At 45.9% G+C, this 27,077-nt stretch overlaps 1 protein-coding gene across 1 annotated transcript in view; it reads right to left on the bottom strand.

Annotated features, from left to right (window-relative positions):
- Nucleotides 1-27,077, bottom strand: part of LOC308163457 (anoctamin-4-like) — a gene marked incomplete at its 5' end in the record, with an annotated part of 88,609 nt that overhangs the window by 44,789 nt on the left and 16,743 nt on the right. The window contains 7 exons of the mRNA XM_080537644.1: nt 8,832-8,938; nt 9,811-9,942; nt 10,417-10,461; nt 10,703-10,803; nt 12,331-12,483; nt 13,076-13,227; nt 16,333-16,515. Of these exons, the coding sequence (XP_080393770.1) occupies nt 8,832-8,938; nt 9,811-9,942; nt 10,417-10,461; nt 10,703-10,803; nt 12,331-12,483; nt 13,076-13,227; nt 16,333-16,515 (873 nt within the window). The remainder of the gene's footprint in view (nt 1-8,831; nt 8,939-9,810; nt 9,943-10,416; nt 10,462-10,702; nt 10,804-12,330; nt 12,484-13,075; nt 13,228-16,332; nt 16,516-27,077) is intronic.

Here is a 27,077-nt window from a genome sequence, read left to right as displayed (position 1 = left end):
GTCTCTCAGGTCAGGGGGGAGGGTGTTCCAGAGTCTCTCAGGTCAGGGGGGAGGGTGTTTCAGAGTCTCTCAGGTCAGGGGGGAGGGTGTTCCAGAGTCTCTCAGGTCAGGGGGGAGGGCGTTCCAGAGTCTCTCAGGTCAGGGGGGAGGGTGTTCCAGAGTCTCTCAGGTCAGGGAGGAGGGCGTTCCAGAGTCTCTCAGGTCAGGGGGGAGGGCGTTCCAGAGTCTCTCAGGTCAGGGGGGAGGGCGTTCCAGAGTCTCTCAAGTCAGGGGGGAGGGTGTTCCAGAGTCTCTCAGGTCAGGGGGGAGGGCGTTCCAGAGTCTCTCAGGTCAGGGGGGAGGGCGTTCCAGAGTCTCTCAGGTCAGGGGGGAGGGCGTTCCACAGGCTCTCACGTCAGGGGGGAGGGCGTTCCAGAGTCTCTCAGGTCAGGGGGGAGGGTGTTCCAGAGTCTCTCAGGTCAGGGGGGAGGGTGTTCCAGAGTCTCTCAGGTCAGGGGGGAGGGCGTTCCAGAGTCTCTCAGGTCAGGGGGGAGGGTGTTCCAGAGTCTCTCAGGTCAGGGGGGAGGGCGTTCCAGAGTCTCTCAGGTCAGGGGGGAGGGCGTTCCAAAGTCTCTCAAGTCAGGGGGGAGGGTGTTCCAAAGTCTCTCAAGTCAGGGGGGAGGGTGTTCCAAAGTCTCTCAAGTCAGGGGGGAGGGTGTTCCAGAGTCTCTCAGGTCAGGGGGGAGGGCGTTCCAGAGTCTCTCAGGTCAGGGGGGAGGGCGTTCCAGAGTCTCTCATGTCAGGGGGGAGGGCGTTCCAGAGTCTCTCAGGTCAGGGGGGAGGGTGTTCCAGAGTCTCTCAGGTCAGGGGGGAGGGCGTTCCAGAGTCTCTCAGGTCAGGGGGGAGGGTGTTCCAGAGTCTCTCAGGTCAGGGGGGAGGGTGTTCCAGAGTCTCTCAGGTCAGAGGGGAGGGCGTTCCAGAGTCTCTCAGGTCAGGGGGGAGGGCGTTCCAGAGTCTCTCAGGTCAGAGGGGAGGGCGTTCCAGAGTCTCTCAGGTCAGGGGGGAGGGCGTTCCAGAGTCTCTCAGGTCAGGGGGGAGGGTGTTCCAGAGTCTCTCAAGTCAGGGGGGAGGGCGTTCCAAAGTCTCTCAGGTCAGGGGGGAGGGCGTTCCAGAGTCTCTCAGGTCAGGAGGGAGGGCGTTCCAGAGTCTCTCAGGTCAGGGGGGAGGGCGTTCCAGAGTCTCTCAGGTCAGGGGGGAGGGTGTTCCAGAGTCTCTCAGGTCAGGGGGGAGGGTGTTCCAGAGTCTCTCAGGTCAGGGGGGAGGGCGTTCCAGAGTCTCTCAGGTCAGGGGGGAGGGCGTTCCAGAGTCTCTCAGGTCAGGGGGGAGGGCGTTCCAGAGTCTCTCAGGTCAGGGGGGAGGGCGTTCCAGAGTCTCTCAAGTCAGGGGGGAGGGTGTTCCAGAGTCTCTCAAGTCAGGGGGGAGGGTGTTCCAGAGTCTTGGGGCCGTCACCTCAAACGCTCCGTCCCCTTTTGTTCTAAGTCTGGTCCTGGGTACGGCCAGGAGCTCCTGGTCGGAGGACCTCAGTGACCGGGTGGAAGAGTAGGGGTGGATGAGATCCCAGATGTAGGCGGGGGCTTGATGCTTTTTGTGCGTTTATGCTACTTTGAGTTGCATACCCAGCCGGCTGTGCTTGTCTATCTGTCTATGTATGGATTAAACCTTCCTTCAATTGTCCATCTAAACAAGACCTTTTGAATTCCGTGATTCATCCATGCGACCTCATCATCACACATCATTACAATGACAAATACCTGAAGTGCTGGTGACTCACATCAAGGTCTCATCTCTAGGGTTGGGTACCGTTTGGTTTTATTCGATACCGGTGCCAAATCGATACTTTAAAAACGGTAACGGTACTTAAATCGTTACTTTTGATAAAAATAAATAAATATATAAATGGACTGACTTATATAGCGCCTTATTACAAAGCGCTTTACAAAGGCCTCTCATTCACCCATTCACACACACATTCACACACCAATGGCGGCGAGCTGCCATGCAAGGCGCCGTCCCTCTCACTGGGAGCAATTTGGGGTTCAGTGTCTTGCCCAAGGACACTTCGACATGTGGCCAGCCGGGGCTCGAACCGCCGATCTGCCAACCTTGTGATCATTAGACGTCGACTCTACCTCCTGAGCCACAGCCGCCCCAAGTGTTTCCTCCAGGATTTTTCACATCAGTTGCGGGGTGGTCACTGACGCGATTTTCCGAGTGCACGCCATTAATGCAGAGCGGCGATGTTTTATATAAGGTGATCAAATACCAACATATCCTGATGCTACAGCTGCAGCAGAACATGGGGAACTACAGCACTGAACATAGGTTACCGTATAATATACATGTGACTGACAGATACGCCCAAGACACACACACACACACACACACACACACACAGTGAAAGATAATCAGCTCATTGAATATGAAGTATACAAGAGTACACACAGAACAGGGAACGCGCATACAGCACTGAACAACATCCGTAGAAAATGTTTACTTGTGACTGACAGTCACATACATACACACACACACACACACTGAAAGATTATCAGCTCATCAATATGAAGTAGGCCTACATGAGAGTACACGCACAAAACGGGCTAACGTTACTCATTAACTGTTTACACAAGTAAAATCACAGTGTGACAGTCAGATGGAGCATTCGGTAAACAATCAACAGCAAGGTAATGCATCAGCTGAGTTAAAGAAAACCAACTATTAACTTTGATGACAGCGACATGAGCCCTGTTTTCCCGTACCTTCGCCGTTCTGTTCGTGATGATGTCAGCCCTCGCACTTGTTGAGAGCGATTCAGTCTCGGATTACATGCACTGAGTGGAACTTTAACAGGCGATGTCACGTGCGGTTGCATGTAACGTCCGTTTCGGACACCAGGGGGCGACAGAGGAACCGAAACGAGGAACCGAAATCTCTCTTGTAATTCGGTTCGGTAGGTACCGAATGTAAAGTAACCGTTACCATACCGGTACCGGTTTTCGGTACCCAACCCTACTCATCTCTCAGGACCTCTCACCTTCGTCATTCTGTAACACACATTTCAGGGCAGAGGTGTGGACTCACACTAAAGCATGCAAGCCTATAGTGTAGGCTTGCATGCTTTAGACTCATGAACATAGCCTGCGTTTGTAAATTCGCCAGAGCGCACACTTGGTTCAACGTCATAAAGGGACCAAGTAATTTGATTGGACAAGAGGCAGTCACGTGGACTCTCCAGTGGTCTCAGAGCTAATTTACGAACGCGGCCATAGAGTACTGTACTTGTTGAAGTCATCCTGTACTGTAACATCTAGGCTTGGAATTTGTCATCATTATTTTTGATTCCACACAACATTACCGTTCATTACAAAAGCATGTACCTTTTCAAAATCTATTATATCTCTAACAAAGCTAGCTAACACTTGTTTGGCTAGTGTAGTAAACACACACACACACACACACACACACACACACACACACACACACAATACTTTCGTACACAAGAAACAAAACCGGTAAGTCAGCTAACAAACAAACAAACAAGCTTCTAACAAAGCTAGCTAGCTAGCTAACAGGCTAACACCTGTGTGGCTAGTACACTAGTTAACAAGCTAACACCTGGGGGCCGTTCCACTAAAGTGGATTAGTATATCGGCGATTGAAATAAATCAGGCGATCAGGCAACTCGGGATTGGAATTCAAGCCTCAGGTGATTCCTCGAACGAGGATCAGGCTTGTGTCATGAGTGTTCACAGAACACCGGCTTAGAAATCCTCGATATGGGCACGTGCACGCAGACATAAAGAGCCCCGAAGAGTCGATCTGTCGAAATGAAGATACTCCACTCTGCAGGGGTCCTACATTTGCGCAGCATTCCGAATTATTGATCTTTATGAAGACGGAAAAATAAGATGTAAAATAGTGCAATACTGCCGCAATTAACAAGGCGAGGGAAATGGTTTGGCAAGAAATTGCTGACCGATTAAATGCGTAGGTCATACTAGCCCCAGTTATTGTTATATGTTCATATTTTAATAAATTAATATTTACTACTCTGGTGATATCAGCAGCAGGCTACAAGCCGTCATATCGTCACAATGGCCTAGTGGTATCGACCGCTGCCATAGTATTTGTTTGTCATTTTAAATCGATGGTTCAAATCCCTCTTCAGACGCACTTTTTACCGCACTTTTTACTGCATTTCGTTGTCTGAATCTAATCTAAAATCTCATCTAAAAAAGTATGTAGGCTATAAAATGATGGTGCAGGCTGATTTACAAGAACTGACACGATTACAATGGTGTTTGAAGCCTTTGCATGAAGGTTTCGGTTTAATGTAAAAAAAAAAAAAAAAAAAACTAAAATCAAGTCTCGAACTCGCAACCTTAAGAACTCTAGCTGGTTGCCTTAACCACTGCGCCAGCCAGACCGCTGTGACAAAAGCAATGCAAGTTAATAAAGATACCTATTTATTTTATTTTATTTTTTACACTTTTGTATTTATTTATCTATCGATCTATCTATCACACTTTAAAAATATCAAGTTATCTATCACACAATCAAACTATCTATCGATCGATCACACTTTCAAAATATCAAATTATCTATCTATCACACAGTCAAACTATCTATCTATCTATCTATCTATCTCGTGTGAAGTGGGAACTAATATTTCCTAAAAGACACTTGAGGAACTGTCGTTCGGGATGTAGTTTCCGCCTGTGAGCCTTTTTTGACGCACGCATTACCTTAGCCAGCCTGTAAGTCTGCTCGGGACCAGGCTAATTATATCTGACTCAGAAGGGAAGGTTGCATAGCAACCAAGCAGCGAATTATTTGAGCCACATTGATGGAACTGACCGCAAGCTTATTTAAACCTGGATCAGAGTTAATCGCTTGGATCAGAGTTAATCTGGCATAGTGGAACGGCCCCCTGTGTGGCTAGCCTGGTAAACATTCACTTACACATAGTGAATAGATAACGCATGTAACTCACTACATAGTTTAGGGTGTTCACACATATAATTTTGCTTTCACTTTAGATTACAAGATAATTCTAGAGAAATGTATGAGAAAAACATTGGTCCAAACCCTGTTGTTCTATTATGTATGGTTCAAAAGTTATCAAGGTTTACCTCTTTACATACACATGTACTGAAATGTATCTCAATAGAATCTAGACCTGGTCACTGCTATGCAGAAATAGAACGCAAATTCAACTTTATCTTTTAAACTATTCATTTTTATTACACAACCCTATATATCATTCTTTTCAGAATTTTAAGACCAATATTAATAGCAAATGGGAACATTGATCACGCAAATCATAGTGAGCCAGCTGACGTTATTGTCTAAGCCAGTGTTTCTCAACCCTCTCCTCGGGGCGCCCCAGCCGCACCACATATTTGATCTGTTCCACCACCAGCTCACCTGATTCGACTAATCAAGTACAAAGCAATTATGGTTACAAAGCAAAAAAATCTGAATTGAGCATCAAGACCTGCCATGTGAACTAAGCCTTGGTGTGTCGGCAACACACATACAAACTTGTTTGGTTAGCCTAGTGAACATACACACAGCTTACTAGCATGTAACTCACTTACCCAAAAACAAAGCTCAAGGTGTATCGACAGACCGCAGGCCCGCGAACAGTATGTTGATCGAAGAAACTTTCTCTGTGGATACAGTCATTGATGGCAGCGTCCGTCTTGTCAACAAACAGACACACATGGCTATTTATGAGGGTGTGTGGTGTGGCCGAAAGAGAAGTGGTTACGCCCCAACACAAATAGGAATACTACCCCCCACCCAAGTTTGCTAACAAAGTGTAGGTATTTAGCGAATGTAAAACTGTTGGTTATGATATTGAGTGGGTTCTTCATCGCTAAACGTGTGTCCCTCTCACAGGAGGGGGCTTTTTGACTCGGCTATTTTCCGTCTGAGCTCATGTTTTTTTTGATTGATTGAAAACTTTATTAGAAGATTTGCAGAAGTAGGTACATGAAAGTACATATTACATACTAGGTCAACTAACAGGATAAAAACCCAAGAAAGCCACTGGCTTATTTCAATTGGGGTCCTTGATTCTCAATTCATCGTTACATGTAAGACAGACAAAAAAGCTAGTACTATCTACAAGATAATACAGACAAATAACTATTACTATCTACAAGATAAACACACATCCATCATGGGAAGAACAATACAACAAAACATAAGGTATGTACAGCGGGTAGGACAGGTGGGGACATACACCACAGGTGGGGGCGGGGGACAAAACACAAAGTATGTACAGTGGGTAGTTCGGGTCTTTTAATCTGATTTTTGATTTAGAGGGTCCAGTTACGGATTGCAACTGTTTTGCAATTGTAACTCTGCTTAATAAAAGGCCTCATTTGAGCCAATTGATTTAAGCTCTTTGTGCTTTTATATTACTACTAAATCTACTAAGAATCAATGAAATGCACAACAGAAGCATCTGTAGTTTGGCTGGTGATATATTCTGCAGATGGTCGTCTCTGACACATTCACGCCCACCTCCTGGAGAGTGTTCCTGACCTGAGGGACAGTAGTTCTACCTCCTGGAGAGTGTCCCTGATCTGTGGGACAGTAGTTCTACCTCCTGGAGAGTGTTCCTGACCTGAGGGACAGTAGTTCTACCTCCTGGAGAGTGTTCCTGACCTGAGGGACAGTAGTTCTACCTCCTGGAGAGTGTTCCTGACCTGAGGGACAGTAGTTCTACCTCCTGGAGAGTGTTCCTGACCTGAGGGACAGTAGTTCTACCTCCTGGAGAGTGTTCCTGGTCTGAGGGACAGTAGTTCTACCTCCTGGAGAGTGTTCCTGACCTGAGGGACAGTAGTTCTACCTCCTGGAGAGTGTTCCTGATCTGAGGGACAGTAGTTCTACCTCCTGGAGAGTGTTCCTGACCTGAGGGACAGTAGTTCTACCTCCTGGAGAGTGTTCCTGACCTCAGGGACAGTAGTTCTACCTCCTGGAGAGTGTTCCTGATCTGAGGGACAGTAGTTCTACCTCCTGGAGAGTGTTCCTGATCTGAGGGACAGTAGTTCTACCTCCTGGAGAGTGTTCCTGACCTGAGGGACAGTAGTTCTACCTCCTGGAGAGTGTTCCTGATCTGAGGGACAGTAGTTCTACCTCCTGGAGAGTGTTCCTGATCTTAGGGACAGTAGTTCTACCTCCTGGAGAGTGTTCCTGATCTGAGGGACAGTAGTTCTACCTCCTGGAGAGTGTTCCTGATCTGAGGGACAGTTGTGTTGTGGTTTTTCTTAACACTAGAACAGCCATGAGTAAAGAAACATTTTATAACTTTGCACTCGATCCCACACATTGGAAGCCTCCCCATACACTTTCTCGGAGAGTCTGGGTCCTAACTTACCTAGACATAGTCTACTTAGAGCTATCAACAGCCCGGATGCACGGGGCAAAACAGCCAATACTGGAGATGTGGAACTCAATTTCGTTGAGCCTCAAAAGCTTAGTATAACCACTTGATGTAGCGAATAGCCTGGATCCCGGGTGGGGGGGTGGGAGGTCGTCATTTTAATTTTGTTGTGGTTTATTTTTGGTTCTTGTTTTATTTTACTGTGCCGTGTTGTATGTGTCGTTATTGTTTATAATGTACCTGTCTTGTTGTCGAGTTGTTTAAAAATAAAAAAAGTTGATCACAAAAAAAAACTTTGCACTCGATCAAATTTCAGGACCCTCCTTTCATGACTTTTCCTAGATATGTGCGTTCTACCACCCAGTATCCTTACATTTTCAAAATCACTTCAGGATAAGATAGTATAAAGCTGTTTTGCAGTTTCTCTGTGTAGGAGGCAGGCTAAAAAAAGAAGCGCCCTCTAGTGATCTCTGTGTGTAAATAGGGGGTCTATTTGACCCCCAAGGCGGCTCTACTAGTAGGTAAAATAGGCACGGCTGTTGTAGTGTTAATAATGGTGAGCATTCTTTGTTCATCCAGAGTCTTTCTTGTTTTTTTAGTTTTAATTATGTTCCAAACTGTTGATTTTGGCAATTCTAATGTTTTGGCTATGTTTCTGATAGTTTCAGCCTAATAATTCCTTGACTTTCATTGACACTTCTATGGTCCACATGTTGACAGACACCAACAGGTCTCTAAATGTAAATTCAAAGCCTAGAATCAAAACTAGACATTAACAGCTCTGTTATGCCTCCACAGACAATTGTGAAACCAATTGTGCCATTGCTTTTGGGTACCCTAAAATAGAGGGACTACATACTGTATGTATAATATATATATATATATATATATATATATATATATATATGGCGCCGCACATGGCAGCTATGGTTTTACAGTTTGTTGTGTTCTGTCTGCACTGCTGTCTGTCCTGTGTTGTTTTGTTTGCATTGCATTTAGAAAAGCTCTTACTGTAACGCCAAATCAAATTCCTATATGTGTATGCTTAATGTGTATGCATAAATAAATAAATAAACGTTATCTCATCTCATCTCATCTCATCTCTCAAAAAAGTGTTGTAATTTCTCAATTTTGGAACCAATATGCACACAAATACCATTAAAATAAAAGTTGACAATATCTAAGAGTCTACCTGTAAACTAATAATTGTTTAATTTCAAACTGAAACTTGTGGAGTGTAGAGCCAAAAGAAGACAAAATGCTTCACTTTCCCGTGATTTGCAGGGCACAGTATACCTGCCGATTACCTTTCTCAGTTGATCTCCTACCACACATCAACTTAGATAAATACCTTGTCTGTGAGTAATGTAGCTGTTATTTGTAAAGGAGATCCACTCACCCATCTTGTTTTTTCCCTCCTCATATTTAACCCGTTGCAAGATGTGATGGACGATGCGACTTCTGGTGGCGTTGTTAAAGAACGTGTCTTTATTGTGGATGATGAAACTGTCATAAAAACAAGAAGGTAGCAACATACCATGAATATACTATCGCTGCTGGGCTTGCACTATGTGTGATGTTAGAATTATACGGTTCTATCGCAATTTTTGTGGACGCTCAATATCTCTGAACTACCCTAAATGGAGATAGAACCTTATAATTCTAAACGGAGATAGAACCTTATCATTCTAAACGGAGATAGAACCTTATCATTCTAAACGGAGATAGAACCTTCTCATTCTAAACAGAGATAGAACCTTATCATTCTAAACAGAGATAGAACCTTATCATTCTAAACGGAGATAGAACCTTATCATTCTAAACGGAGATAGAACCTTATCATTCTAAACGGAGATAGAACCTTATCATTCTAAGCTCACGATGTGACGGCAGTTGGTGAAAGGGGGAACAAAGCGGCAACCGACCAAACATCACTGACACACTCGCTCGCTAGTCAACTAACACAGCTTGCTTTTGTGAGCCTGCTAACAATGTTAAGTAGTGTTCTAGTTAACTAGGTAGCAGTGGGGATTACTCACCGAAGCCATTGCATTGCAATATTTTGACTTGACTAGCGAGTGTGTCATTGATTTTCAACAACGTTGACATTTATTTACATTTTTCAGAATAAAAGTTTGAACATTTGGATTGGTTGCTGACTTGTTCCCCCTTTCACCAGCTGCTGTCACATATATCTTATGATGTAGAATGTTTCTTAAATGCATAGAGCATAGTTCGGAAAGCCATAACCCTGACCATATAGTTTATTATAAAGGAGTAGGAAGAAGTTGGCCTTCAATTGGGGATGATTAATATGATCCTAGATCTTTGTTTATGGGTCATTTACTGTACATGCAGCCAGTAGACAGCAAACTCACTGATGTATCCTTGATCTACTGAAGGGGGCGGTGAAGCTGTCGTACTCCTCCAGGTCAGGGTGGGTGTTGCTGTCAAACTTCATGGGCTTCCGGGGCAGCCATTCTCGAAGCTTGTTCAGTCGCTTTTCGATCCTGGACAGAGACAGAACACCACAAGAGAACATACAGTAGACCAGTGTTTAAAGGGTAATACTACTATCGCAATGCTGCAGCGGAAATGAGTTGTGAAGACGTGAAGTGCTGCTAGAAGCCACTACGAGGTGGTAATAAGAGATGCGCATGATATTTGAAAAGATCTATTCTTCTATTGGTATTATTTACTGACAGTGCTGACATGTTTGGTGTTCCCAAAAATGAGAGAGAGAATGGTTGGTGATTGTTTGCTTTTTCAGCTTGGAATTAGATCCCTTGAAATACTAAATCCCTAAATACTTCTAAATACAAACAGAAGTAGTTGTCTTTTCAAATGATCAAATACTATTTGTCCGTTGGTCATACACTTTGACATACAAAATATACAAGTATTTAGACCTAGGTCTGATTTCAAATGATCCAATCAATCAACTATCGATTGATTGATTCAGATAATCAATAATATTCACTTACCTAGTCATGAATTTATACCGTCGTTGCAAATAATAGGTTTTCCTCCTTTAAAAGAAAAAAGAATGCAAATGGATTCAAACAATGAATCGGAATTCTACAGGTGGCAATTACACTGTTTTCAACAGATTGTCATGCTGTGTACATTACATTTGTCTAAAAAAGAATTGCCTTCTTCTCATGGGCAGACAACTATTTGGAATTTGTGTCACTATTGGGGTGAGCAGAAGCAAGTGTTTGTCTTTAGAGGAGCATTGGCATGTTTGTGCATGGCATGTGCTTACTGTACCTGAAAGGCATACGAATGTTCATAAGCTCAGCATAGTGACATAGAACCTCCCACGGCGCATGTAGCTTCAGAAAGATGACATCACTGTTCGTCAGAGAGGACTGGTGGAGGGAAAACAACTTATTATAAATGGTAAATGGACTGCACTTATACAGCGCCTTTTTTGCTGCTCCAAAGCTGCTCCAAAACCGCTCCAAAACCGCTTTACAACGGCCTCTCATTCACCCATTCACACACCCATTCACACACCATTGGCGGCAAGCTGCCATGCAAGGCGGAGACAGTTTGGGGTTCAGTGTCTTGTCCAAGGACACTTCGACATGTGGCCACAGCCGCCCCCCTAGCTCTAGTAATAGTGATAACCTAGGATTTTTAGCCCGCCCCTGAATTAGTTTTCTCTCACAATGAGACCCTAAAATGTCTGTAAGTAAACATCATGGTATTGGCAAAAATAATTGCTGGTGAGTTATTTTAATTATGTGATAACTGCTCCCAAAACAACTGGCTCTTCTGGGTAGAACATTTGATTACAAATTAGCATAGCATCATAGTTTGCATGTGTTATGTCACTCTTTGGGAAGTTGCTTAGTGGATTATGACACATTTGCCATTGTGTAGGGTTTATCATGACATAGGTTTATACTGTTTATAATGCATCTGTTTTGCAGATGTTTGTGTTTAGGTTACCATTTTTGTTGACGGAGCCAAAATAAATGATTAAATAAACAAACAAATCATAACTTAATCATTACTGTTAACTAATAAATTGTGCTGTAGAACTGTTGTATAAAAGCAATATCACACTCGAGGTCGTGCTGTTATACTGAATATCAGTATAAGTATGCATAGTTTTACTGTTCCTCAATTAACGGGCTGCTAAACAAGACCTTCAGGGATACAGTATATGGTGGTACCGCTAATCCAGAACACAGTTGTTCATTTACCAGCGTATGAAAGAGGAGCTTCCCTCACACTGCTTAAATATGAACAAGTGTATCCCTGCTACATAAAGAGAGAGATTAAAGGAAAGAACTGAAGTCCCAGTGAACGCTGTAATGACCTTGATGCTGCTGCGTCAGCAGAGGATACACACTCACACACTCACTCACACACACACACACACACACACACACACACACACGCACACACATCTCTCTCACTCACACACTCACCTTCTCTCTCTCTCTTTCTGTCTCTTTCTCTGTCTCTCTCTCACACACGCACACATCTTCTCACACACTCACCTTCTCTCTCTCTCTTTCTGTCTCTTTCTCTGTGTCTCTCTCTCTCTCACACACACACACACAGACACACACATCTCTCTCACTCACACACTCACCTTCTCTCTCTCTCTCTCTCTCTCTCTCTCTCTGTCTCTCTCTCTTTCTGTCTCTTTCTCTCTCACACACACACACACACACATCTTCTCTCTCACTCACAAACTCACCTTCTCTCTCTCTCTCTGTCTCTCTCTCTTTCTGTCTCTCACACACACACACACACACACACACACACACACACACACACACACAAATGACCAGCATACTCAGCACAATTGCCACTCTTTTGACAAAAATGAGCCTTCAGCATATTTGAAGTGGCTCCTGAGAGGTAACGGGACTGATCACCTCCTTCTCCATCTGCAGACCCTCCACCCGGACGTTGCGTTCAAACACCTCCCTCTTCTCCGACTGCGGACTGGACTTCCTGTAGACCAGGATGTAGTCAATGCGGCACTTGCCATCACTGAAGTACAGGCCACTGGACCTACTTCTGCCTCCCTGGGAGGAGGGAGATAGGAAGAGAGAGAGGAGAGAGAGAGTAAGAGAGAGAGAAAGAGAGAGTTATTTCAGTGAGAACATAAAAAAGAGAATAAAAGTGGTCATCAGTGACATTGAGCTTCAATTGTGTTGTAAATAACCACTGTTATTTGTTATGTACATCATAAACAATCTAATAAAAAATAAAACATACTTTGCAGAGCTAATGAAGATTAACACTAAAACCATTTAGTGTTAATCATCAATCCTATGCATTAGGGCTTAACCAGATATCTACTAGATCTACCGTACTTCTCCCAATACTGTAGGTTAACAATATCCACTGAGTCTGTCAGACTATACATATGTAGTAGGGCGAATTCTGGTAATCTGGGACATTGGGTAATTTGGGACACCTAAACCCCAGTGTGTTTATTTCCTGTTCTAGCAAAATCTAGTCTCTAGATTTTTACTATAGGTTTGGCATAGATGTCATGTGACATTTTAAAGTAAATTTAGTTAGAACAGAAATAAGATCCAAAATGTTTTGTTGGAACAAAACATAATACATAAAAAAAAAAAAATGTGTTCTGAAACGTCAATGAACTTTGACCTCTGGGAGCGTGGGGTCTGTCCTGGTGTTGTCGTCCAGGATGCTGCTGTGGGGCCCCAGGTCGAGCAGTGTTGAGTCGTCAGCTTTGGAGGGGCTGCTGCTCGACGCCTCCGACTTCTCTCCCTCCAGAAGCACGTTCACATCCTTCACTGCTGGGGCGGAAAAAGTCACATCACACAAGATAACGTCACGTTAGAATTATAAGGTTCTATCTCCATTTTTGTCAAAATTGAGTTTTTTTACATAATCTGATCCATTAGGTGTTTATTAATGCCTGTGTGGTGTTATTTTTAAAATGTTGACATTTTTTTGTTAGTAATTAATAAAATACAAAGGTTCCATCTCACAAAACATAATGGAATGTAAAAACTTTGATGCTCAATATCTCTGAACTACCCTAAACGGAGATAGAACCTTATAATTCTAAGCTCACGATAAGTCATAGATAAGATAAGTCATAGATAAGATAAGTCATAGAGCAATTTCTTTCTTTTTTTTTACATATAGTTTTCAGAAAATACAACCCACCACCCTTTTTATGCAGAGTCCCCCTGTTTCAAGGTACCCCATAGTGGTGGGTATATTTACAGTTGGGGAAATAAGTATTCAACACATCAACAATGTTTTAATTCAACATATTTACATTGCAGCTATTCACATGAAATTTAGACCAGGCATTGGTATTACCTCAATAAAACTACACAGCTAAAGAAATTATAACATTCCAATCCAAGAAAACAATAGGCAATGCCCTCCACCGCCATTCGGTTGTTAAGTCGTGACGTGTTTCCGGGTCCAACGTTGGCTGAGGCGCTCTCTTCGAAATGCCTCAGTAATAATAATAGATCATTATATTTGTATAGCGCTTTTCCAAGGCTCAAAGATGCTGACAATATGGGGAAAACGGGAAAGTGCTGTGTCCCTTGTTGTATGAATAGATCCGAGTCTAAAAAAACTATTGAACTGTCATTCTACCGCTGTAGTACACTGGTACTCTGGTGCGGGGAATTTCTGGTTTGGACCCGGAAATTGCTAACCGTCACGTTTGACGTCAGACTTAACAACCGAATAGGCAACGCACTCCACCGCCATAGTCTCCATTTGTGATGCCGGCAGATGAAACGGGAAATGTCTCGCAATTGTCAATTCGCACAAAAACCTTTTTTTATTTTTTGTATGTGTTTTCAGTTTTTTTGCATATTACGACTGTGTGATCATCTAATTATGTGTAGTTATGTGTTTTTAGCACATTGATGCTTTATTACCATGTTGTGATGTGCTAAACATTCAGTTAGATGTTCGAAGCAAAGTTGTTTTTAGCACTAGCCTGCTAGCAGCTATTTTGCATGTGTTTTGATTCAGAGGATGCTCCGTTATTTAGTTTGAGGTGTACGATCATTCAAGTAATTTTTTCTGAGTGGGGCAGTCCTCCCACCCAAATGTTTCTTTTTATTGATAGAGACCGTAGAGGTTTTTTGACAGGAAGGATGGGTGAGAGAGAGAGTAGGGATGACATGCAGGATACGTCCGCAGCCAGAATCGAACCGGGAACCCTGCGGATACATGGTCGACGCTTAACCCGCTACGTCACCTAAGCGCCCTGTGTACCAACATTCAAATAAGCATATCTTCTTCAATTATCTTCAATGTATGAGACATCATTTGAAAGCTTACAATCTGCACTTTCATAATCTGAAAAAAACTGAATAATGACATTCAACTAGTTATTCCCTAAAACACCAGCTGCTGTCACATTTGCGATCACCCCGGAAGACTCCATTACTGAAGAAAAGGTATGATGTTTAGGGGAGGAATGGCTTTGCATAAGATCCTAAAAATGCTATACCTACAAAGAAGTTCTGAGGTGGAAGCATCGTGGTATGGGGCTGTTTCTCTTCACATGGTACTGGTGGAATCCAAATAACCAAAGATGAATGGAGCCATGCACCGGGAAATTCTTGAGAAGAATCTGTTCCACCAGGATGATGAGGATGAGAAGTGGGTGGATCTTCCAGCAGGACAACAATACAAAACATACTGCAAAGGAGACTCAATTGGCTCAAGAGGAACAAAATAAAGGTCTGGCCTAATTAATTAGTTAATTGCCCCCCCAAAAAAAAGTTGTGGAAGAAACTGAAGATCAAGATTCACCAGCAGTTCCCCCAGAATATACCAGATTTAAAGACTGTCTGTGTTGAAGAGATGAGCCAAAATCCCAACTGATCACTGTGAGAGTTTAGTTTTTTTGGGTATAGGAAGCATTTTGAAGCCGTCATTGAAAAGTATTAAATACATTTCAGTTTTGTTTTTGTTTTTTTCAGTGTCATTCCCTTTTACTGCACATAACTTTGTTTATGGATTGGAGTGTTACACTTTCTTTAGCTGTGTAGTTTTATTTGTCTGATCTTAATGTTATGTAATAGCTGCAATGGAAATATGTTGAGTTAAAAAAGTGTTGCTGTGTTGAATAATTATTTCCCTCACTGTATTAAGAAAACCCCCAAAACAACTGGAAACACTCTCCAGGAGGCAGACATGAATCTGTCAGAGACCACCATCTGCAGAGGATTTCATTGTTTAACCATTTTATATTCAATAAATGGTTTAACTAAGACATGAGTGTTCCTAACTAAACCCTGGTGCTGGTGTAGACCCCAGTCTCCATTTGAAGCACCTCAACTCCTCCTTCAAACCTGTGGCGCAAAAACTGGTACATTAAAAAACGAAGGATTATTTGGTTTAGTCTGGTGAGAACCTGATTTGTACCATATCATTAAAGAACCATAATTGCTCAAATACCAGAGCAACTAAAGTTCCTTCTTCTAGCACGATGATTGTCAACGGCCCCAGGCCTGAGCATAGATTACTTTTTCCTTCTATAGATGATTCACTTACTTAGTCAAATGTATTTGTTGCAAGTCTCTTTGGAATAAGGTGTCTGCTAAATGCCGAAAATGTAAATGTAAAATGGGTATGTTCCTTTGACAGATTGTGAGCTTAGAATGATAAGGTTCTATCTCCGTTTAGGGTAGTTCAGAGATATTGAGCGTTAACGTTTTTACATTCCATTATGTTTTGTGAGATGGAACCTTTGTATTTTATTAATTACTAACTAAAACATTTCAACATGTTAAAAATAACACCACACAGGCATTAATAAACACCTAATGGATCAGATTATGTAAAAAACTCAATTTTGACCAAAAATGGATATAGAATCTTATACTTCTAACGTCACGAGACGGCACAGGCCTCACCGGGGGGAGGGGTGTGGTCCTGCGTGCTGACGGGGTCCGGAGGGCCGGAGGAGGACTTGTGCATGGTGACGGGTGTCCTGGGGGGGGCCGCCTCCTCACACCCAGGGGACGAGGCCTGGGGCGCGCTGCGTCTGTGGGGGCTCTGCCACTGGAGCTCAGCCCCATGAAGAGACAAACTTAAACCTGGAAGAAGGGGAGAGGGAGAGGAAGTAAGAAAGATGGAAGGGAAGGGTTAGCTAGAGCTAGAGGAGCATGTCATCAGTGAAAGCAGGCCTATGTAGTGACGAACACACCTGGAAAAGAGGATGGCTGATAATACATAATAATCAGCGATCAGAATGAGTAAGACTGATTCAAAGACCAAACTACACCGAATTTATCCATCGGTTTCTCCATTGTGTGACAGATGCAACACTGCAGATGGCTCTCTAGCGCATCTTTTTCTGGCTCTGTCCTCATTTGCATAAATTCTGGTGTGAAATATTTCTGTGGTTTTCCTGGGTCTATGGAAGGGACATTCCCCCTGATCCTGAACTGGCACTCTTTGGATTCACATTGATCAATAAAACGTTCTAGCTCTGTTATTTCATCCAGTTTACAAAAAAAAAAGAAGAAGATGGCTAGTTATCAAACGATATCCACAGGACGCTTTGTGGACATCCATATGACATCGCTGCCATACCTGTCACATGACACCTGATTACTTGATCACCGGCAGCATCTAAAGCTTTGTGACGTATGTAAAGCACTTTGAATTGTCCCTGTTGTATGAAATGTGCTATACAAATAAACTTGCCTTACCTTGTTTGTAGTTTGATAAAATCGTTTTTAACATATTTAGAGATGTTGTCTAGAAACCTTATCATCAAGTTAGCCTGTTAACACTAGCAGCGTGATGGCTGTTTTGACCTACTTTTAGCGCAATGTCAAATGACCCCCCACTTTTTACAGTGAGATGCTGTGTACTAACGCACAATGATCACTGGATGGGATTAGTAACATAATTTTCCTATTATATTTATTTGTTTTATTTACATACATTATTTCCAATGTAAGTTTTCTTTGATTTATGTGGTTTAGCATTTGATCAGCCAGTATGCAATATCAATAATCTTCTCCTTCTTCGGCCCTTAACTCCCAGTGGAGCACAGGCCATTGACGACTCTTCTCCATCCAGCACGGCTTTGGGCTATCTTCTCCGTCTCTCCCCAGCTGGTACCGTGTCTTTTCAGCTCTGCCTCCGTGTCCCGTCGCCTCCAGCTGTTTCTGGGCCTTCCCCTCGTCCTCTTCCTCTTCCCCTGGGGGTTCCAAGTCAGGGCCTGGCGTGTGGTTGTGTCTGCTGGCTTACGTAAGGTGTAAAGGCCAATCCATCCCCACTTCCTTCTCCGGATCTACTGGCTCTCTACTGGCTCCTGGCTCCCTCTCTGCCACAGCTCCTTGTTGCTGATTTTGTCCGGCCAGCTGATTCTGAAGATGCGCCTCAGACAGCTGTTAATGAATGTCTGGATCTTCTGTATCGTCTTTTTTGTCATTCTCCACGTCTCCGCACCGTAGAGAAGGACACTTTTGACGTTGGAGTTGAAGATGCGCACCTTCGTTGGTGTTGCTATTCCCCTTGAGGCCCAGGAAGCAGTACAGGGGGTAGTAGATGTCTCAGGAGAAACAGTACAGGGGGTAGTAGATGTCTCAGGAGAAGCAGTACAGGGGGAATATCAATATTGATTGAAAACCAATATAATAACTGCAATATTGTGTCTTGTCAATGTATTGTGCCGTCTATTAATCTTCCGCCGTAGACTGAAGACCTCCATCTCCTTAAGCTACACCTTAACTGTCCCTCCTGAGACATCGTCTACCCCCTGTACTGTTTCTCCTGAGACATCTACTACCCCCTGTACTGTCCCTCCTGAGACATCTACTACCCCCTGTACTGTGTCTCCTGAGACATCTACTACCCCTTGTACTGTTTCTCCTGAGACATCTACTACCCCCCTGTACTGCTTCTCCTGAGACATCTACTACCCCCTGTACTGTCCCTCCTGAGACATCTTATACCCCCTGTAATGTGTCTCCTGAGACATCTACTACCCCTTGTACTGTTTCTCCTGAGACATCTACTACCCTCCTGTACTGCTTCTCCTGAGACATCTACTACCCCCTGTACTGTCCCTCCTGAGACATCTACTACCCCCTGTACTGTCCCTCCTGAGACGTCTTCTACCCCCTGTACTGTCCCTCCTGAGACATCTACTACCCCCTGTACTGTCCCTCCTGAGACATCTTCTACCCCCTGTACTGTCCCTCCTGAGACATCTACTACCCCCTGTACTGTCCCTCCTGAGACATCTACTACCCCCTGTACTGTCCCTCCTGAGACATCTACTACCCCCCTGTACTGTCCCTCCTGAGACATCTACTACCCCCCTGTACTGTTTCTCCTGAGACATCTACTACCCCCCTGTACTGTTTCTCCTGAGACATCTCCTACCCCCTGTACTGTCCCTCCTGAGACATCTCCTACCCCCTGTACTGCTTCTCCTGAGACATCTACTACCCCCATGTACTGTCCCTCCTGAGACATCTACTACCCCCTGTACTGTCCCTCCTGAGACATCTACTACCCCCCTGTACTGCTTCTCCTGAGACATCTACTACCCCCTGTACTGCTTCTCCTGAGACATCTACTACCCCCTGTACTGTTTCTCCTGAGACATCTTCTACCCCCTGTACTGTTTCTCCTGAGACATCTACTACCCCCTGTACTGTCCCTCCTGAGACATCTACTACCCCCTGTACTGTCCCTCCTGAGACATCTTCTACCCCCTGTACTGTGTCTCCTGAGACATCTACTACCCCTTGTACTGTTTCTCCTGAGACATCTACTACCCCCCTGTACTGCTTCTCCTGAGACATCTACTACCCCCTGTACTGTCCCTCCTGAGACATCTACTACCCCCCTGTACTGTCCCTCCTGAGACATCTACTACCCCCTGTACTGTTTCTCCTGAGACATCTACTACCCCCTGTACTGTCCCTCCTGAGACATCTTCTACCCCCTGTACTGTCCCTCCTGAGACATCTACTACCCCCTGTACTGTCCCTCCTGAGACATCTACTACCCCCTGTACTGTCCCTCCTGAGACATCTACTACCCCCCTGTACTGTCCCTCCTGAGACATCTACTACCCCCTGTACTGTTTCTCCTGAGACATCTACTACCCCCTGTACTGTTTCTCCTGAGACATCTACTACCCCCCTTTACTGTCCCTCCTGAGACATCTACTACCCCCTGTACTGCTTCTCCTGAGACATCTACTACCCCCTGTACTGTCCCTCCTGAGACATCTACTACCCCCTGTACTGTCCCTCCTGAGACATCTACTACCCCTGTACTGTCCCTCCTGAGACATCTACTATCCCCTGTACTGTACTGTCCCTCCTGAGACATCTACTACCCCCTGTACTGTCCCTCCTGAGACATCTACTACCCCCTGTACTGCTTCTCCTGAGACATCTACCACCCCCTGTACTGTCCCTCCTGAGACATCTACTACCCCCTGTACTGTCCCTCCTGAGACATCTACTACCCCCCTGTACTGTTTCTCCTGAGACATCTACTACCCCCTGTACTGTTTCTCCTGAGACATCTCCTACCCCCTGTACAGTTTCTCCTGAGACATCTACTTCCCCCTGTACTGTTTCTCCTGAGACATCTACTACCCTCTGTACTGCTTCTCCTGAGACATCTACTACCCCCCTGTACTGCTTCTCCTGAGACATCTACTACCCCCCTGTACTGTCCCTCCTGAGACATCTACTACCCCCCTGTACTGCTTCTCCTGAGACATCTACTACCCCCTGTACTGCTTCTCCTGAGACATCTACGACCTCCTGTACTGTTTTTCCTGAGACATCTACTACCCCCCTGTACTGCTTCTCTTGGGACATCTACTACCCCCTGAACTGCTTCTCCTGAGACATCTACTACCCCCTGTACTGCTTCTCCTGAGACATCTACTACCCCCTGTACTGTCCCTCCTGAGACATCTACTACCCCTGTACTGTCCCTCCTGAGACATCTACTATCCCCTGTACTGTCCCTCCTGAGACATCTACTACCCCCCTGTACTGTTTCTCCTGAGACATCTACTACCCCCCTGTACTGTCCCTCCTGAGACATCTACTACCCCCTGTACTGTCCCTCCTGAGACATCTACTACCCCCCTGTACTGTTTCTCCTGAGACATCTACTACCCCCTGTACTGCTTCTCCTGAGACATCTACTACCCCCTGTACTGTCCCTCCTGAGACATCTACTACCCCCTGTACTGTCCCTCCTGAGACATCTACTACCCCCCTGTACTGTCCCTCCTGAGACATCTACTACCCCCTGTACTGTTTCTCCTGAGACATCTACTACCCCCTGTACTGTTTCTCCTGAGACATCTACTACCCCCCTGTACTGTCCCTCCTGAGACATCTACTACCCCCCTGTACTGTTTCTCCTGAGACATCTACTACCCCCTGTACTGTTTCTCCTGAGACATCTCCTACCCCCTGTACTGTCCCTCCTGAGACATCTCCTACCCCCTGTACTGCTTCTCCTGAGACATCTACTACCCCCCTGTACTGTCCCTCCTGAGACATCTACTACCCCCTGTACTGTTTCTCCTGAGACATCTACTACCCCCCTGTACTGTCCCTCCTGAGACATCTACTACCCCCTGTACTGCTTCTCCTGAGACATCTACTACCCCCTGTACTGTCCCTCCTGAGACATCTACTACCCCCTGTACTGTCCCTCCTGAGACATCTACTACCCCTGTACTGTCCCTCCTGAGACATCTACTATCCCCCGTACTGTCCCTCCTGAGACATCTACTACCCCCTGTACTGCTTCTCCTGAGACATCTACTACCCCCTGTACTGCTTCTCCTGAGACATCTACTACCCCCTGTACTGTCCCTCCTGAGACATCTACTACCCCCTGTACTGTCCCTCCTGAGACATCTACTACCCCCCTGTACTGTTTCTCCTGAGACATCTACTACCCCCTGTACTGTTTCTCCTGAGACATCTCCTACCCCCTGTACTGTCCCTCCTGAGACATCTCCTACCCCCCTGTACTGCTTCTCCTGAGACATCTACTACCCCCCTGTACTGCTTCTCCTGAGACATCTACTACCCCCTGTGTACTGTCCCTCCTGAGACATCTCCTACCCCCTGTACTGTTTCTCCTGAGACATCTACTACCCCCTGTACAGTTTCTCCTGAGACATCTACTTCCCCCTGTACTGTTTCTCCTGAGACATCTACTACCCTCTGTACTGCTTCTCCTGAGACATCTACTACCCCCCTGTACTGCTTCTCCTGAGACATCTACTACCCCCCTGTACTGTCCCTCCTGAGACATCTACTACCCCCTGTACTGCTTCTCCTGAGACATCTACTACCCCCTGTACTGCTTCTCTTGGGACATCTACTACCCCCTGTACTGCTTCTCCTGAGACATCTACTACCCCCTGTACTGCTTCTCCTGAGACATCTACTACCCCCTGTACTGTCCCTCCTGAGACATCTACTACCCCTGTACTGTCCCTCCTGAGACATCTACTATCCCCTGTACTATCCCTCCTGAGACATCTACTACCCCCCTGTACTGTTTCTCCTGAGACATCTACTACCCCCCTGTACTGTCCCTCCTGAGACATCTACTACCCCCTGTACTGTCCCTCCTGAGACATCTACTACCCCCCTGTACTGTTTCTCCTGAGACATCTACTACCCCCTGTACTGCTTCTCCTGAGACATCTACTACCCCCTGTACTGCTTCTCCTGAGACATCTACTACCCCCTGTACTGTCCCTCCTGAGACATCTACTACCCCCTGTACTGTCCCTCCTGAGACATCTACTACCCCCCTGTACTGTTTCTCCTGAGACATCTACTACCCCCTGTACTGTTTCTCCTGAGACATCTCCTACCCCCTGTACTGTCCCTCCTGAGACATCTCCTACCCCCCTGTACTGCTTCTCCTGAGACATCTACTACCCCCCTGTACTGCTTCTCCTGAGACATCTACTACCCCCTGTGTACTGTCCCTCCTGAGACATCTCCTACCCCCTGTACTGTTTCTCCTGAGACATCTACTACCCCCTGTACAGTTTCTCCTGAGACATCTACTTCCCCCTGTACTGTTTCTCCTGAGACATCTACTACCCTCTGTACTGCTTCTCCTGAGACATCTACTACCCCCCTGTACTGCTTCTCCTGAGACATCTACTACCCCCCTGTACTGTCCCTCCTGAGACATCTACTACCCCCTGTACTGCTTCTCCTGAGACATCTACTACCCCCTGTACTGCTTCTCTTGGGACATCTACTACCCCCTGTACTGCTTCTCCTGAGACATCTACTACCCCCTGTACTGCTTCTCCTGAGACATCTACTACCCCCTGTACTGTCCCTCCTGAGACATCTACTACCCCTGTACTGTCCCTCCTGAGACATCTACTATCCCCTGTACTATCCCTCCTGAGACATCTACTACCCCCCTGTACTGTTTCTCCTGAGACATCTACTACCCCCCTGTACTGTCCCTCCTGAGACATCTACTACCCCCTGTACTGTCCCTCCTGAGACATCTACTACCCCCCTGTACTGTTTCTCCTGAGACATCTACTACCCCCTGTACTGCTTCTCCTGAGACATCTACTACCCCCTGTACTGTCCCTCCTGAGACATCTACTACCCCCTGTACTGTCCCTCCTGAGACATCTACTACCCCCCTGTACAGTTTCTCCTGAGACATCTACTACCCCCCTGTACTGTCCCTCCTGAGACATCTACTACCCCCCTGTACTGTTTCTCCTGAGACATCTACTACCCCCTGTACTGTTTCTCCTGAGACATCTCCTACCCCCTGTGTACTGTCCCTCCTGAGACATCTCCTACCCCCTGTACTGTTTCTCCTGAGACATCTACTACCCCCTGTACAGTTTCTCCTGAGACATCTACTTCCCCCTGTACTGTTTCTCCTGAGACATCTACTACCCTCTGTACTGCTTCTCCTGAGACATCTACTACCCCCCTGTACTGCTTCTCCTGAGACATCTACTACCCCCCTGTACTGTCCCTCCTGAGACATCTACTACCCCCCTGTACTGCTTCTCCTGAGACATCTACTACCCCCTGTACTGTCCCTCCTGAGACATCTACTATCCCCTGTACTGTCCCTCCTGAGACATCTACTACCCCCTGTACTGTCCCTCCTGAGACATCTACTACCCCCTGTACTGCTTCTCCTGAGACATCTACTACCCCCTGTACTGCTTCTCCTGAGACATCTACTACCCCCTGTACTGTCCCTCCTGAGACATCTACTACCCCCTGTACTGTCCCTCCTGAGACATCTACTACCCCCCTGTACTGTTTCTCCTGAGACATTTACTACCCCCTGTACTGTTTCTCCTGAGACATCTCCTACCCCCTGTACTGTCCCTCCTGAGACATCTCCTACCCCCTGTACTGCTTCTCCTGAGACATCTACTACCCCCTGTACTGTCCCTCCTGAGACATCTACTACCCTGTGTACTGTTTCTCCTGAGACATCTACTACCCCCTGTACTGTCCCTCCTGAGACATTTACTACCCCCCTGTACTGCTTCTCCTGAGACATCTACTACCCCCTGTACTGCTTCTCCTGAGACATCTACTACCCCCTGTACTGTTTCTCCTGAGACATCTACTACCCCCTGTACTGTCCCTCCTGAGACATCTACTACCCCCTGTACTGCTTCTCCTGAGACATCTACTACCCCCCTGTACTGCTTCTCCTGAGACATCTACTACCCCCTGTACTGTCCCTCCTGAGACATCTACTACCCCCTGTACTGTTTCTCCTGAGACATCTACTACCCCCTGTACTGTCCCTCCTGAGACATCTACTACCCCCTGTACTGTCCCTCCTGAGACATCTACTACCCCCTGTACTGTTTCTCCTGAGACATCTACTACCCCCTGTACTGCTTCTCCTGAGACATCTACTACCCCCTGTACTGCTTCTCCTGAGACATCTACTACCCCCTGTACTGTCCCTCCTGAGACATCTACTACCCCCTGTACTGCTTCTCCTGAGACATCTACTACCCCCTGTACTGTTTCTCCTGAGACATCTACTACCCCCTGTACTGTTTCTCCTGAGACATCTACTACCCCCTGTACTGTCCCTCCTGAGACATCTACTACCCCCTGTACTGTCCCTCCTGAGACATCTACTACCCCCCTGTACTGTTTCTCCTGAGACATCTACTACCCCCTGTACTGCTTCTCCTGAGACATCTACTACCCCCTGTACTGCTTCTCCTGAGACATCTACTACCCCCTGTACTGTCCCTCCTGAGACATCTACTACCCCCTGTACGATTTCCTCAGTTCTCAGTTTCTCCTGTGTCATAATCATTTTTAAAATGTAAAATGTTTCTTCTTCTAACACGACGACTGCCAATGGCCCCACACCTGAGCATAGATTACTTCCTCCTGATATGACTAGTGGATAGATGATTCACTTACTTGTTTTTGTTGTAAGTCGTGTTGATTAAAGGCGTCTGCTTAATGCCAAAATTTCAACTTCAAAAGTTACAATGTCTTATCCACGACCCCAGATGTAGTACACACTGTATTTTCAATATCATGATGTCATGTTAAACATAACAACACAAAACGAGTCAGAAATATAGATATCTTTGACAAAATATCATTGTAATGCTTATTTTCTCAGGGTACCTGGTAAATGAAAACAGTTGAACAGATTTTTACAAAATTCAGTGTAGATTAAAAATTAATGTAGACAAGCAGCAAGTAAAAAAATGTGCATAAAAATCTGCAGGTTTTCACATTAGGGGTCAATCCGTAACACTAATGCTGTTTAATGCATGCCATGTACACTGAGCCCTTATGTATTGGGCTTTATTAAAACCAATTCCCCTTTTAGGATATTACGGTTTTCTATTCTACTAATACTGAATTCCAAATCGAGTACGACTATCACTGCTTCAGCCATTACACAGTGTAGAAAGTATTTAGACTTAACGGTTTATTCAAGTACAAACAACAAGTAGCCTAACTGTAGTACAAACAAGTAGCCTAAGTGACAACATCACTTGAAATCAACAAGCTAGTGAGACCTTCCCTCTTTTAATTGATTATCACCTAGAGATGATATCCCAAAAGTGAACAATTGCTTAACTGTCACCCCCAGTCACGCCGCCTACCTTCAAACTGCTCTCCCCGCCTTGTGTTGCCTTGTCTCTATTGAAAACGAGTATATCTCTAGAAGTCTCTCTATGAAAATAGAGATTGACAACATTCAATATCTACCACACTTAAGCCCTGAAGGATATTTTACACAGTTTGACCCTAGATATATTTTCTCATGACTCCTCCTCATCCAGAACATCACAAACACCTCCTCTTCTCTCCGTTTCACACAACACAGCCTTAGACAGCTCCCAGGAGGTAGTTAGGGAAGTGAGCAGAGCATGAGGAGGGGAGGAGTTGCATGATCCATTGTCGTAGGGATAGGGTACCACTCATCTCCCGAATGGTTCTGGGCCAATTCACTAGCTCAGGAGGACTTGTCTGCGACTGGGAGATACCCAATGGTCATTTCCCACCAGCCAGACGGGCACCAGCGCTTGGATACATGGCTGTTATAGGCTCCTGGAGCCCTGTCCCAGATCCCCCTCTCCATCCTCTTGCATAACGAAAGAAAGAGTGCTACGCTAGGACACCGATCTGATTTACAACCTAGAGTGTGGGAGGGAGAGAGGGGGGGGGACGGGAGTAGAGGAGAGATGGAGAGGCAGAGAGGCAGAGAGAGAGAGAGAGAGAGAGACAGAGAGAGACAGAGAGAGAGAGAGCGCGAGCGAGCGTGTGTGAAGGTCAAACAGCAGAATAGTGAGGGAACGGTATGAAAGGAACAATCGCGCGTGCGAGAGAGAGAGAGATAGAGAGATAGAGGGCAGAAGAGAGGACTATGTTTGAGTGAGTGAGTTGTCAGGGGAGGGAGAGAGAGAGAGAGAGAGGGTGAGAGCACTGCAGCAAAATCACCACAGAGAGAGACTAGAGAAAAACAGCACTGCTGCTGTTGGGGCTAAAACAACTTGCCAGCAGCACTCACCATACAAGGTAGAGAGAGACAGCTTCCACCCCTCAGAGGGCAGTGTGAACAGAGGGGGGCACGACGACGCAGCCCAGGGGAGCACGTCAGCCGGGGCGCCGTGGCGAGGAGCGCTGCCACAGCCAGGAAAACTAGCCTCTCCGTGGGAACGTCCGTATGGCGGTAAAATGCTATGACCTCCCAGTGCAGAGGCGACGAGGGTTCCCTGTGTTCACATCCTACTCCTACGTGGGGCATCGCTCCCCCTCACTCTCTCTCTCCTACACACGCAAGCACAGACATGCCGCTCGCTCCTTCCCCCAAAACATCCTTCCATTTTAAGCCTGCAGCACTTGGAATACTAAGGAAAGGTGAGAGCAGAAAACACCAGCAATACATATCTGTATTCTTGATCAGTCCGTCCGTCCGTCCGTCCCCCCCCCCCCACCCCCCTCAGCCAATCACAGGGAGAGCGGGGAGCTGTGACAGTGGCCAATCAGAGCAGGGCTGGTGTCGTTGTTGACCGGAGGAATGATCAGAGTGGCAGTAAAGGGGGTGAACCTCACAGCAGATATATCTTCTATGT

Source organism: Nansenia antarctica (genome assembly GCF_963989245.1).
Source record: "Nansenia antarctica genome assembly, chromosome: 8".
In the NCBI taxonomy this organism is placed as follows: domain Eukaryota; kingdom Metazoa; phylum Chordata; class Actinopteri; order Argentiniformes; family Microstomatidae; genus Nansenia; species Nansenia antarctica.
Note: the sequence above shows the minus strand (reverse complement) of the source record. Positions and strands in the feature narration are given on the sequence as shown.